This window comes from Sander lucioperca, chromosome 9, assembly GCF_008315115.2.
Source record: "Sander lucioperca isolate FBNREF2018 chromosome 9, SLUC_FBN_1.2, whole genome shotgun sequence".
Classification (NCBI taxonomy): Eukaryota; Metazoa; Chordata; class Actinopteri; order Perciformes; family Percidae; genus Sander; species Sander lucioperca.
The window spans coordinates 24,129,924-24,143,601 of NC_050181.1; the positions used below are offsets into that span (position 1 = coordinate 24,129,924).

Consider the following 13,678-nt stretch of genomic DNA (forward strand, 5'->3'; position numbering starts at 1 on the left):
GTATTTGGTCAGGAATATTGTGATATTTGATTTTCTCCATATCGCCCAGCCCTACTTTGATTGCCCTTTCCATGTCATTTTTGATTATTTTAATCATTTGTTAAATAATTCAAGCATCATTGCGATATTTGTCAGTAATCACCATGTATGTCAATGTGTATCTCTCAGGTACATCAGTCATCCAAGTGACAGCTACGGATGCTGATGATAGTATGTATGGGAACAGTGCCAAACTGGTGTACAGCATCAGCCAGGGACACCCGTACTTCTCTGTGGACCCAAACACAGGTATGTTTGATAGGGGTATAAATCACACATTTTATCACGATACCACATTATATCAATTTCTTTGGACAACGATACAATATTTAGTGTTATCACAAAGTCTGCCACGATACGATTTTCATTCGATGCAATTCACGAGCCTGTAACCGAGGCGATACAAAAGCCCATTTAACACAATCAGTTACATATATATATATATATTTAAGAAAAAGCAACAATGAATGATTTGACAATTTCATAAGCTCTTCCTTTAAATTAAAACAAAACTACTCTTTTTAATGAAAAGAATAAATATAAAGTAGGAATTTCAAAATAAAATTGCATCTTAAAGATGACGATATGTATTGATATTTTCACTTTGTATCGTAATATGGAATCGTTGAGGATTGATCGCTCCAGATCGATGTATCATTACACCCCCTAATGATTGCAAGAATAATCCTTTAAATCCCACTCCCTGTCTTGTAAATGTTATCACTTCCAGTAAGAACATAAAAGGCATTTAGACGCAGCACCACATCGACAACTCAGTAGCACATAACGATGCAGAGAGACATACACTGAAGTAATATTCTTGTCTTGTCTTTTAATTGTTTAGAAAACACACCAGGAACGACCCATTAGGACAGAATACAGAATTCATGCCTTATAACAAACTGTGACAAAATAGAATATGCTGTTAAGACTCCACATCTTGTTAGGAGCCAAATATAATACAGTGTAAAATTGGCATACATATGATTTAAATCAGAACTGTTTGAAAATAAGAAAAGAAATATGCTTTTGATACTTTTTGAGACTTGGTGCTGTGAACATTTCCGTTGGTACCAAAAAAGTATTGAGGGTATACTTTTCCAGTTGAGTGATATTCTCAAGTCAACACTTCCTGTATGCCAAAGTAAAAGCTTAAAAGAGTATCGCCAGTAAAACATCTGGATGTGAAGAAGCAGCAGAAAGTTTCCATTGAAGACTTACATTTGGGGAATCATCAGGGTGTTCCTCTAAAATAGTATCTGTGCTAAGCTAGGCCAAACATGTCACTGACCTTTCTCTGCACCGGACACACAGAGATGACTCTGGCGGTGCATCTCATAGCCCTTAAATTGCCTCCTCGAGTCCTCCATTTGCCTCCCTTCCTCGCGTCTTAGTCCCTCCCACCGAGGAGGCACGGGAGAGATGCGAGGAAATCATGAGAGGAGAGAGGACAACGAGCAAATGTGTTTTTGGAGGGATGAGACGTCCTTTCTTCTGAAGCGCCACACGAATACGTCAGCTGTTTGGGCGGAGTTAGCAACTCCTTCAGCTACACGGTTTCCGGGAAAGGCTGCTCTCGTGTATCCTCGCCTATAGCTCCTCGATGATCCCTCCTCGATGCTCGCTCCACGGTCCTCGGGGCAGAAATAAGAGCTTTAAGAACGTCAGGTTCAGCCGAGGACCAAGGAGTCGAGGAGCTATCAAATAAGGGATTATGAGATGCAGCCTGTATAAAACAGCAAATTAACAATTCCCAAATTTAACAGTGTATAACCAAAGCAGTGAACTTTTTTGCTGCTCTGCTAGCATTACAAAGCAGAAGAAAACTTAAAAAGAGTGCATTAAAACTCTACCTTAACCTACATAAAAAGAATTTTAAAAATAAAATAAACACACTGTATCTCATTTACAGTTGAATTGCTGACTGTAAATTCCACTTTTCTCTTACCGGTGCCACTTTTGGATCTCACTCATTTGATCACTCACATTTGATCAGATTGCCTGTAAAGGAACTCTCTCACCAGTGTCTGTACCAACACATGGACAGGTAGCGGGGATAGGATGCTCCATATCTCGTTTTACACCAATACATTTGTTTTTCTTTTAATACATATAAACATAAAAAGCTGGAAAGAACTATTAATGAAATGTAAACATTGTGCACATTCCCCCTGCACATTTATGTTCCTACGCTGGAAAAAGTAAGAGAAAAGAGATTTGTCGTAAAATCTGCTATCATAAACATAAATATAAAAACACAGCGGAGCTCAACCCATGCCTGATCTTATGTACTTTCTCTGTAAAAGTTAGCCACGCAGTTAGATAATCGGTGCAGTAATCTCCCTTTCTCTGCTCATCTGTTTGTTTCTAACAAATAGAGGAGTCACGGTCCCGGCCAGATTACTGCTCGCCTGGATTAAGCAGCAATATTACACCATGTTCTCTCGATGCTGACAGGAAGTGCGAAGAGAAGAGCAACAAGTATATTGAAGCAAATGGGAATTAAATGAATAGGGAAATGGACTTGTCTTTCTTACTTTCCTAGAGTGAGACGGGAAGACCAATCTTACACTGAGTTTTGTGCATTAAAGGTCCCATGGCATGACATTTTCACTTTATAGGGGACCACTAAGGTCTATATAAAAGAGACTTCAGATACAGTATTAGGGGACCACTAAGGTCTATATAAAAGAGACTTCAGATACAGTATTAGGGTACCACTAAGGTCTATATAAAAGAGACTTCAGATACAGTATTAGGGGACCACTAAGGTCTATATAAAAGAGACTTCAGATACAGTATTAGGGGACCACTAAGGTCTATATAAAAGAGACTTCAGATACAGTATTAGAGGACCACTAAGGTCTATATAAAAGAGACTTCAGATACAGTATTAGGGGACCACTAAGGTCTATATAAAAGAGACTTCAGATACAGTATTAGAGGACCACTAAGGTCTATATAAAAGAGACTTCAGATACAGTATTAGGGGACCACTAAGGTCTATATAAAAGCATCCAAAGAGCACCATGTCATGGGACCTTTAAAGTTATAAATGGCTTTAATGTGCAGCAGCTGGATATTCTGTTTGTGTTAGTCGTAGACTCGCATTGCCAAGACCTTCCTCCACAGCGCGATATTGATCCCTCTGTTTCAGTAATACGGACAGCGCTGCTCCCACACACTCACCCCCTAATTTAGCCATACTCATTTCACAGCACACACGCCCACTTGCTTAGCTGTGGGGCTTACAGTAATCTTATGCCAAAACGTTTAGATACCAAAAAAGCATTTAATCACTTGGCAGTGCATCTACCGGCATGTGTGGGGCTGTAACCTTGGAGATAATTAGATGTGGCACACCCAGTTTTTTTCTGATGCACACCCACAGTTTGTTTTCTGGCTACGCTAAGGGTGTGAAAGCCTCTAAAAATAAATATATTTAATGGCTGTTGCAAAAAAGAAAAAAGAAAAAAGGTGTCAATCATGAACAGTTTTAAAAATAAAAATAGGTTTTGAAGTCTATGGGCATGCACTGAACAAAAAAATTGAGTTGGAAGAAAATCCCACAGATCTCCAGGCCATGTCAACCTCAATCATACTTCCCTGAGGACCAAGGGGCCAAATCATTGCGATATAACCTAACCTTTCATTGGAAAAAACACTTTAATGCTACAAAAGTAAGAAATAGTTCCAACACATAAACATCCAGACACATATTTAAAGGTTAAAGGTGTTTTTAAGACCTCCTTTTCAGTTGATTTGAACTACCAGTATGTGTGATTTGATCTGCAGAACATGTGTATTGATTGGAAAATACTAAATATCAGTATGACAGAAAGTCAGCTGTGTTCCCCTTAGTCTCACCTTAATAAATACTGTGAATAGGAAACAGCAAGGTCTTTGATTGTTCTATGAAGCGCAACATGATGTGGGATTCAGTTAAAAGAGGGCTGACGATTAAGACAAAGCAATGTGAAAAAAGAGAAAATCCAGAGCAGAATTGAAAACAAGAGCATGTGTTTCTTTTTGTTCAGGTGTGATCCAGACCGCCTTGGGACCCGACGACATGGACCGCGAGCAGAGGGAGCACTATCAGGTGGTGATTGAAGCTAAAGACATGGCCGGACAGAGAGGAGGGCTAACTGGAAGCACCACGATTAACATCACGCTCACGGACGTCAACGACAACCCTCCCCGCTTCACTCAGAGTAAGACAACAGCAACACAAATGATGAAACGCGGGGTCCCCCCTCTCATTTATTCTGCAGTTCAGAAGCAGAACAAGGCAAAATAACTGCTGTGTTTTTCCATATCTTGTTCAACATGAACAATTTACTAGACGCTGAATCCTTCATTTCCCAAAATGCACCTTAGATAGCATCTTTTATTTGTCAGTCTGGTAAAGGTCCACTTTTATCAAACCTCCTATCGCAAGTTTTCCAATGCATGCTTTCTGTTCAAAGTCTGTAGTCTCTAAACCCATGCTGAGATAACAAGATGACATTATCAGAATATTTTTTTCAGGGTTTGGAGCACTTCTTACAAAGCTACAGAATACATCATATAGCTCCTTTTAGAGGCTGACTAGTCAGGCCGTTTTCATGAACCATTTGTACATATAGCTACAAAGGTAAAGCACTGTCATTCCTAAGCATTTCACATACTTTTTTACTCTATGCACCGCAATGACTGCTGTAGTATAAGAACGCTAACGATACGATAGAATACAGTTTTATAATACATTCCCGGGGAAAACAAAATACTTCCACACAGTGTTTTAATCCGAACCACGATCTTTTTCCTAATCTTAACTAGTTGTTTTGGTGTCCAAACTTAACCGTCGTCGCCGCATGACACTCACTTTTTCTCGGCTAAACTCAACTGCCACGGGCCCTGAAAGGACCGTTAACTGGCAGTGCTTGTAGCCGGCTCACAGTCACCTTTTGTCGGCTACCAACTGCCGCTGATACCCCGGAGCTCCGTAGCCGGCATCACGTGATCTGCCGGCGGTCACCTGTTTTGTAGGATATCATACGAATTGGTGAGCATAAGTGTTCGTACTATATCATACGAACCCGTTCATGAGAATGCGTTGGACTAATACACATCATGACTGGTAAAGTGCACTTGATGTGTAAAATCAGTGGAGTGTCCCTTTAAAGTGACATGTAACAGTGTCTTAACAAGTCTTTGCAGTTTTATGTTAACTTAAATGATCTGTGTGAGAGTGACTATTCCTGTGGAGACTAGAAAGACCTCGAGGAGGATACATCTTTTGATTACTTAGTCTGGCACTAATTCCCATGGCAACAGATCCATGGTCAGTGCTAATACATGAATACATACATTTTATTTATGGATCAAGAATGGTTCCAATTTTGCCATCTAATGTTCATGATTGGAACGTTATTCATATGAACCTATGAGCCACAGCTAACCCAATAATGCAGATATAATGCCAATGGATAATAATAACAGAAAAATATCATGTAGGCATAGCCTTTTATCTCATACCAGTTGACAGAGTTTTTAAGAAACTTCAAGTCTGTGATATTTTCCAACCCACCTGTACAGAAAAGTTGTTGGATATGCAAATAGTTTCTTGAAAAATTAAATATCTTTTCAAAAGGCCATTTCACTAAAACCAACATATTTTACTTACTGTACCTTTACTGGCGTATTTAACCATGCACATAGTTTAGGTTGGTTTGGTTACTGTAAATAATCCCAACCTCCCAGTCACACTTTTCAGTGGAACTACTTTTGGTTGAAAAAATAGTCCCCATGAAAACTGACAGCATGCTCTTTGGATTATCCAGGGTAACATGAGCACTGTCTCTAAAAAAAAAACATGTTGCTGCTGAATTATACAGAGTTACACTCATACTGTATCACGTACACCATTGAACTTAACAGACAAGATCATGTATACATGGAGTTTTCCCAGTTGTCATGGAAGTGTAGACATTCAAATGTTTGTCTGAACACTTTACATATGAGGAAAATGTCTAATTGCGATTATTTTGACTGATATTACGATTGCGATATGATTCACGATGTTGAAGGGAATGATCATGTTTGTATCATTATTCTCATTTTCATTGACTAATATTAAATCTTAAAAAGTTAAAATGATTATAGTGTGACTTTTGCGAGGATCTGTACCAAACAAAGATGTTTTCTGTAGTCTGTAGGATAGGATTGTAGTCCGGGACGTCTCTGCAGCACCACAATACTTCATTCAGAATGGTTTGGCACATATTTTGCCTTTAACAAATATTGCGCCCCTCTGCGATTTGGATATTGCACTAGTTCATATTGCGATTTCGAATAAAATTGCGATTAATTGTGCAGCCCTACTTTACGTCATCATTGTTGGCTTAAAAACTGAGGGTATAGATCTAGATCTCACTCTAGAACCCGGTTTTAAAAGTTTTTGTTTGCAGCCTCCCAAAACGCCGTTGTCGCATAAACGGACGGCCAGAATGTAAAGATACTATTGCGTATTATGTTGAAAATGTTGCTGTGTAAAAGGGCCTCTGAGGTTCAAAGTTCATTCGGATGGTGTACCTATGAAGATCATGTGATGTGATCGAAAGCTTGATAATTATAAAAAATAATAGTCTGTTTTTTCCTCAATGAACTTTGATCCTTGTCTTCTTAGTCCAACACGGATAAGATGTATTTGAAGAAATTATTTCACATTACACGTTATTATTTATCAACATTTTGTTTGCTGTCAGCGTCACTCAGCGGCACAGCAGTTGCATCTGTCAGAACTGGTTTCAGTGTAATTCACTGCTAATCTCACGTTAGTAGATGCATTATAACAGTTACGTTTTGAACGTAGCAATAGCTGGATCAAATGTGGCAGCTTTTCATCAGGAGGCTGTATTCGCACATACCGTAGTAGCATTTGTGTGTGTGTGTGTGTGTGTGTGTGTGTGTGTGTGTGTGTGTGTGTGTGTGTGTGTGTGTCCATCAGACGCGTTTCAGTGCCTGTAGCAGTGTTAAAGAAGTGGGTAAATTGCTCTGTTGGCCTCGATCACATCAGTCCTTCTCTCGTCTAATCCTTTAAGAATTGGCATGAAGGCAGAACTTAGTTATCCAGCTCTCTGGATTTCTGTATCCATCTCTTCGTCTTCTAATTGTTTTCCCTCTCCATCTCTGCCTCGTTTAATCACAGTCACTCTATCAGAGTGTCAGTTTTTCCCTCCTCCTCTCCACCCATCAGTGTGGAGTGCCCACGGTTTCCATCTCCAGTTCAGGGTGCAAAACAAGATCCCCCTAGGATCTGCTGAACAGATTGCAGGGGGCATTATCATTCTGTTTAAGTCACCACACTTAACACACACGTGCTTGTATTTCTCCCAAAATGAGGATAAATTTATGAATATATATTGTATGTTTCCTGTTTTCTGTATGTCGCTCTGTCTGTCTCTGTTAACAGAGACCCCCGTCTGCAGTGTAGGTCATACACCACTGAGAAACCTACATACATAAATACATTTATGGATCCACAATGGTTCCTTAATTACAACAGGTGTTCAGAGTGAGAGCAGATTAGCCTGTCCTAAGTTTTGAGCCAAAAGCGATCTCCATACACATCTCCAGTAGAAGAACTAATCTCCATTTAAACTAACAGACCCAAACCGCATAGCTCATCAACATTCTCGTATACTGGGCATAAACAGGAGGCAGCACGTATACTCGGCACGATGCTGGTAGTTGCCATGGTAATATAGGGAGCTTATGCTGCGTTCCAGACACAATTTTTAGCCCGTAAGTTATGACTTCAAGTCACGACTCACGACCTGGTAGCGTTCCAGGCAAAATCACGACAAACCCTTCTAGCTAGCGTTAGCTCGCGCTAGCTGATACTAGCGATTTCTAGTCTGCAACATATTTTGGGCTTAATTTAATAAACATAACATGTAGTAGTACACAATCATATGTGTATTGTTTTGATTACAATGTGTGGAATTACTTTACGTTGCCTATTTATTTATATTTCTCACCGTTAATCACCGGCATCTGTACAGCATCAACAGGGGTCGACATTGTTGTTTACGTGTGTGTGACGTCAAAAACTGTAACTGGGAGTACAACGATCTGGTACGAGTTCACGAGTAGTAAGGGTAAGGGTTTGACTGCCGTTCCAGGGCACTTTCACAGGTAGAAGGTTGTGAAACCACGAGTTACGGGTTGCCTGGAACGCAGCATTAGTCTCAGAGACCGAGACGCCATGACCCAATCAGAATCAGAATCAGAATCAGAATTAGAAAAGCTTTAATGCCAAGTACGTTTTTTACACATACAAGGAATTTGTTTTGGTGTTGTAGGTGCATGTCACACATTCTCTAAAATAAACAAACAGGTTAAACAGAACAAACAATATAAGTATAAATATATATATACACACACAGAATGTATTAAAAATAAGAGAGTAAGAATTAAGGTAAGAATTAAGGTAAAAAGAGCAGGCAGCGAAATGTTGGCATCAGTGTCGGTGTTGCCAAAGGTCTAAGTTTGCAGAAGTTGAGGCTGCAACACAAACCCCGGAGATTCCAAACCAAAACGGTTCAGAAGTGTTTTCAAATGTCTCCGGTTTAGGGGCTCGGAAACGCCAGAGCAGTGTGAAGGCGAGGTGTAAACGTAGCAAAAGATATTTGTTTTTAAACCAAAACGTAGCAATGTAAATGTAGCTTAAATAGAACTCAACAGTGTGGTTCCGGAAGCAATAAAAATCCCATGAATTTTCTCCATAAGAATTTTGATCATTAACCATAATGTCTAAACCATTCATAACAGCGACTTCTGTGATTGGTGGAATTTGCCATTACCATGGAAATGTTTACTGCACCTGCGAACCCACAAACGGCTATAGCGAGCTGCTACCATTCTGTGATCGTTTATGTACACAGTCTGGTACCTTTGCCTTTTTTTTTGCCATTTTTAAGATGTTCTTTTGCGCCGAATTTAATGTGTTATGGTCATGATTCATATCTATATATCATATCTAAAGAATTTCACCAGATGCAGAAAGCCAAAACGATTATATAGGTTGCTCAATGCACACCAAAATACATGATAATTGGCATACACATGATATAGGCTTACGCAGTGTGCAAATCAAAAGAAATCAGCTCCAACTCAGTTATCAAAAACTGCACCAACAATACATGCATCGGTTCAATAACTTTAACTCTTAAAACTGCGGAATTAATAGGCAATGTTAAATGTTTCGTAGATCAGATATAGAAAAACAGAAGAAATTGCTTCTTATAAAGGAAAACACAGTCACACAAACAATTTATTTCACTGCACACCAGGGCTCCAATCAGTGCTGCCGGTGTCAGAGCCAAGACGCAACCCAATCTCCAAACATCCAGAAAGAAATCTGAGTAGAGATGAAATCTGCTTCTCCTTTCATTACCTCTGAGCTCTTGAGGGTTTCACCAGGCTCCCACTGGGTTTTCCTTAAGATTTTGCTAAGAGATAGGTACATAAATAGACTTGGAATAGTAAAGTAAATTGGCTTTTTGTGACGTTTTTGTTTTTCAGTATGGCATGTGTTTGCAGTGGCTAAATGTGTGACCCAATGAACACCAAATGGCAGTAATTAAAATGTTTCTTTGATCGACGTATCGGTATGGAGCGGTCTCACACAAGCTGTAACCTTTAAGCCCAGTTCTGACCAAAGATTATAGAAAAGGCGATTCATGCTTTTATTAGTTCAAGGTTGGATTACTGTAATGCTCTCTATGTTGGTCTGAATCAGACCTCCATCTCACGACTTCAACTTGTTCAAAATGCTGCTGCTCACTTTTTAACTAACACATCTAGACGCGCACACATCACTCCTGTTCTCTACACCCTTCACTGGCTCCCTGTGCGTTTTAGAATCGATTTTAAGATTTTATTGTTTGTTTTCAAGGCCTTAAACAGCCTGGCCCCGGAGTATTTGTCCGAGATCTTAACCCTGCGTGAGCACAACCGGTCCTTGCGGTCCTCAAATCAGCTGGTTTTAGAAGTCCCAAGGTCAAAGTACAAACGTTGGGGTGATCAGGCTTTTGCTGTTGCTGCCCCGAGACTCTGGAACAAATTACCCCCTGAAATTCGGACGACTACAGATGTAGCACTTTCTAAACTCAAAACTTATCTGTTTAGAAAGGCTTTTAATACATAGTAGTGGTGTGACAATTTCCTTCTCTTATTTATATGCAACCTCTTCTGACTTTATTGTTTCTATGTGTCATTCTTTTTATTGTATGATATGTTACATGCTGTGTGTTTTAGTCTTGATTCTGATGTTAAGCACTTTGGATACCTGTTACTGTAAAGTGCTATATAAATAAATGTTGATTGATTGACGAGTTGAAACTTGCAACTTCTTGCAACTAGCCGGTCTGCAGCGTTCTGAAACCTGCCAGTTCACACCAATGAGACGAGACAAGACGGTGTATCGTCTCCATAGCAACCACTCTTTGCACTTCCATCCTAACTTCCGACTTTTCGTGACAATAACATTTGAAGCTGTTGGCTGAGTTCTATACAGTCTTTGGTCTTTTCCTCGTCTCTTTCTTATGTGTACACATACTGTATGTGTATATATATATATATATATATATAATGTATAGAAGGGACCAACAGTCTTACATAGTACACTAGCGTATCTATAACTATAGATATTATAATACCTTACCCCTTGTACTTATGTATGTATTAGTTTGTTTATTATTACTTTATTTAGTTTTAATTATGTATCACTATCAATGATTTAAATTTTAATAGATTAAAAGTTTTAATAGTTATTCAGTATAGCCATATTTTGTTTGATAAACGCTTAAAGCAGTTAGAATAACACATGTTGTGGTGTGTTTGTTGTTCAAGGTTTGGTTTGGTTCAGTTTGGCCTGTTTGGTTGGCCTTGGTCGGTTTGGTTTGCTAGTGTGGTTGGGTTTGGTCAATTTGGTTTGGTTTGACTTGGTCTGTTTGGTTTGTTCGTTCGATTTGACTTTGTCAGTTTGGTTTGGTCTATTTGATTTGGTTTGGCTTGACTTGGTCAGTTTTGGTTTGGTTTAGTCTATTTGGTTTGGTAGGTTCGGTTTGGCTTGGTCAGTTTGGTTTGATTTGGTTTTGCTTGGTCCATTTGGCTTGGCTTGTTCAGTTTGTTTTTTTATTTTGATCTGGCTTGTTCAGTTTGTTTTTTTATTTTGATCTGGCTTAGTCAGTTTGATTTTTTATTTTGATCTGGCTTGTTCAGTTTGGTTTTTTATTTTGATCTGGCTTGGTCAGTTTGTTTTTTTATTTTGATCTGGCTTGGTCAGTTTGTTTTTTTATTTTGATCTGGCTTGGTCAGTTTGGTTCGCTTTGGCTTTGCTGGTTTGTTTTGATGAGTTGTGTTTTGTGTTGGTTTAGTAGTTTGATTTGGTTTGGTTGTTGGAAAATACCATTTTTGTTTCTCACTGTGAACAGACAGCTGGACAGCGAGCCTGATACAGAGCAACATATGTACATACGCATGTGTGTGTAAGTAAGGGAAATGATTCTTTGTTAAATAAGATTGTGGGTGATGGTACACGCAGCTGTGGCAGTGTGATAATGTGTGTACTGTGTATACACATTAGCAAATCACTCTCTCTCTCTATGGCTACACACACAAACACACACATCAGTATACCAAAACAGTGGCAGGTTGACTACTGTCTAGCTGCCAGAGTGTATGACGCCTGCTGTGTCACAGCAGCATATAATTATTCACTCAAGTAGTTTATACACACCACTAGATCTCTGAGAGACACACACACGCGCACACACACACACACACACACACACACACACAAACAAACACACAAGGAAGCGTCCTGATATGAAACTGCCTCAGGTTCATACAGCAGAGTGACATCTTATTTGCATGAATTTAAACGTGTTTGTTTGCTTGGATTTAGTGACTCAAACAAGCTGCTTTTCTGTACAGGACGACAGGCTGTGTTTGTCTCACGATGAGGAGGAAGACTCTCAGAATCGGCCATTTCAAACTGCCATAACAAACTGATGGCAAAACACAGCGTTGGCACTTCTTCCAGAGAACAAAGAGATACATCACACTCACAAAAATTACATTAAAATACTTTTTTAAATGGTAGTCAGCAGTCTGGCGGAGAGACATTGTTCCAGTGCCTGGCTTCCATCAGCATTTACACTACCTTTTCTTTTGCTTTTGCTGTCTACCTGTCTAACCTTCTTTATGAAGTTCGAAAGACAATAGATAAATGTTGTTTCTCCGTCCAGCATTTATGCTGTCATAGGATTTTCTTTCAAAGAAAGAGAAACTTTATCGATGTCTTCGTTCAACTTTATGTGTTGCATCCATTTTCTATGACCTGATTTACCTGCTCTTGTCAATGACTCACTCCATGTGACAGGCTGGATTACTTGTGGGTTCTTGATCAGAACCACAGTCAGTCTCTAATCACTGGCTCAGGTGGTGATGTTCTGGCGTTAATGTTAAGCCAGACTTATTTGTGCAGCTCTTAATCCCGGTAACAATTTAAAAGGGCCTCACAGGGCCACATTAGACAAAAAAATACAGACACCTGCCTACAGTAAGTTGACACAGAAAAAAATCAAAGAAACCTTGAGAGGGATTACATGAGACAAAAACCCCCTTCCAGGGTTAAAAAGGCAGCAACGAGCAAATGACAAGGCATTGGATCATTGACACAATCAGGCATTGTAATAGAGCACAAATATAAAATAAAACGAGGCAAGAATATTCAAATTCTCAAAGGGAGAATGAGGAATGAAGCCGCGGCATAACAGTCACACAAAGATCTTGCACTAGGGTCAGTGATTTTATGTCTATACTAGCGCTGTCAATCGATTAAAATATTTATTTGCGATTTATCGCGTCAATGTCCAAAGTTAACCCGTGATTAACAGCATTAACATTTTTTATCTATTTTAAATGTATTTTAAAAGGGATACATTTTGAGTGTTTAATGTTTAGGTGGTATGTGAGACCAAGGGTGTAACTTTGGTTTGAGAAGTCGGGGGGGGGGGGGGGGGCAAAACAGGGAGTCTGGGAGTCCTCGGCCAAAGAAAATGTGTTTTCTATTTGAATCCCATTTCCTGCATTTCTACATAAGTTTAGGGACTACCGTGATACAAAATCCATAAAATAATTAAGTTGATCGTAATGATAAATTCTATCGGAAAAAATCGTACTAAACTACGTTTATGAAAAAGATGTCTTACTATATTTATTGTTAAAAATAGAGGTTGATCACCAAGACTTATGAATAAAATAACATCAAATGAATTTGAAAGTGGAGGGGGACACAAACTGGATTTTGAAAAGTGGGTGGGACATGCCCCCCCTGTCCCCAGTGTGAGACTCAAATACATCCACAGTACATGCAAATAACTTTAGGGGCAACTTTTGAAACCTGCTCCCAGGGTGAAAAAATTCGAAAACGGCGCCCTTGCGTCTTCGTTTGGACGGCGAAGCCGCATACTTGCATATCGATGATGTCATCGCCACACCCCTCGACCTCTAGCCTTCGACCTCTTAACCCGTGACGACGTCTCATAACAACAACGGCGGACTACATGCTTGTGTTCCTGCTGGAGAA

The 13,678-nt window shown here is 39.5% G+C and overlaps 1 protein-coding gene across 2 annotated transcripts in view; it reads left to right on the top strand.

Annotated features, from left to right (window-relative positions):
• LOC116043970 (cadherin-6-like) overlaps nt 1–13,678 on the top strand; it is an 84,153-nt gene that overhangs the window by 48,990 nt on the left and 21,485 nt on the right. For both annotated transcript variants that reach the window (XM_031291021.2, XM_036005359.1), the window contains 2 exons: nt 169–288; nt 4,077–4,250. In XM_031291021.2, the coding sequence (XP_031146881.1) occupies nt 169–288; nt 4,077–4,250 (294 nt within the window). The remainder of the gene's footprint in view (nt 1–168; nt 289–4,076; nt 4,251–13,678) is intronic.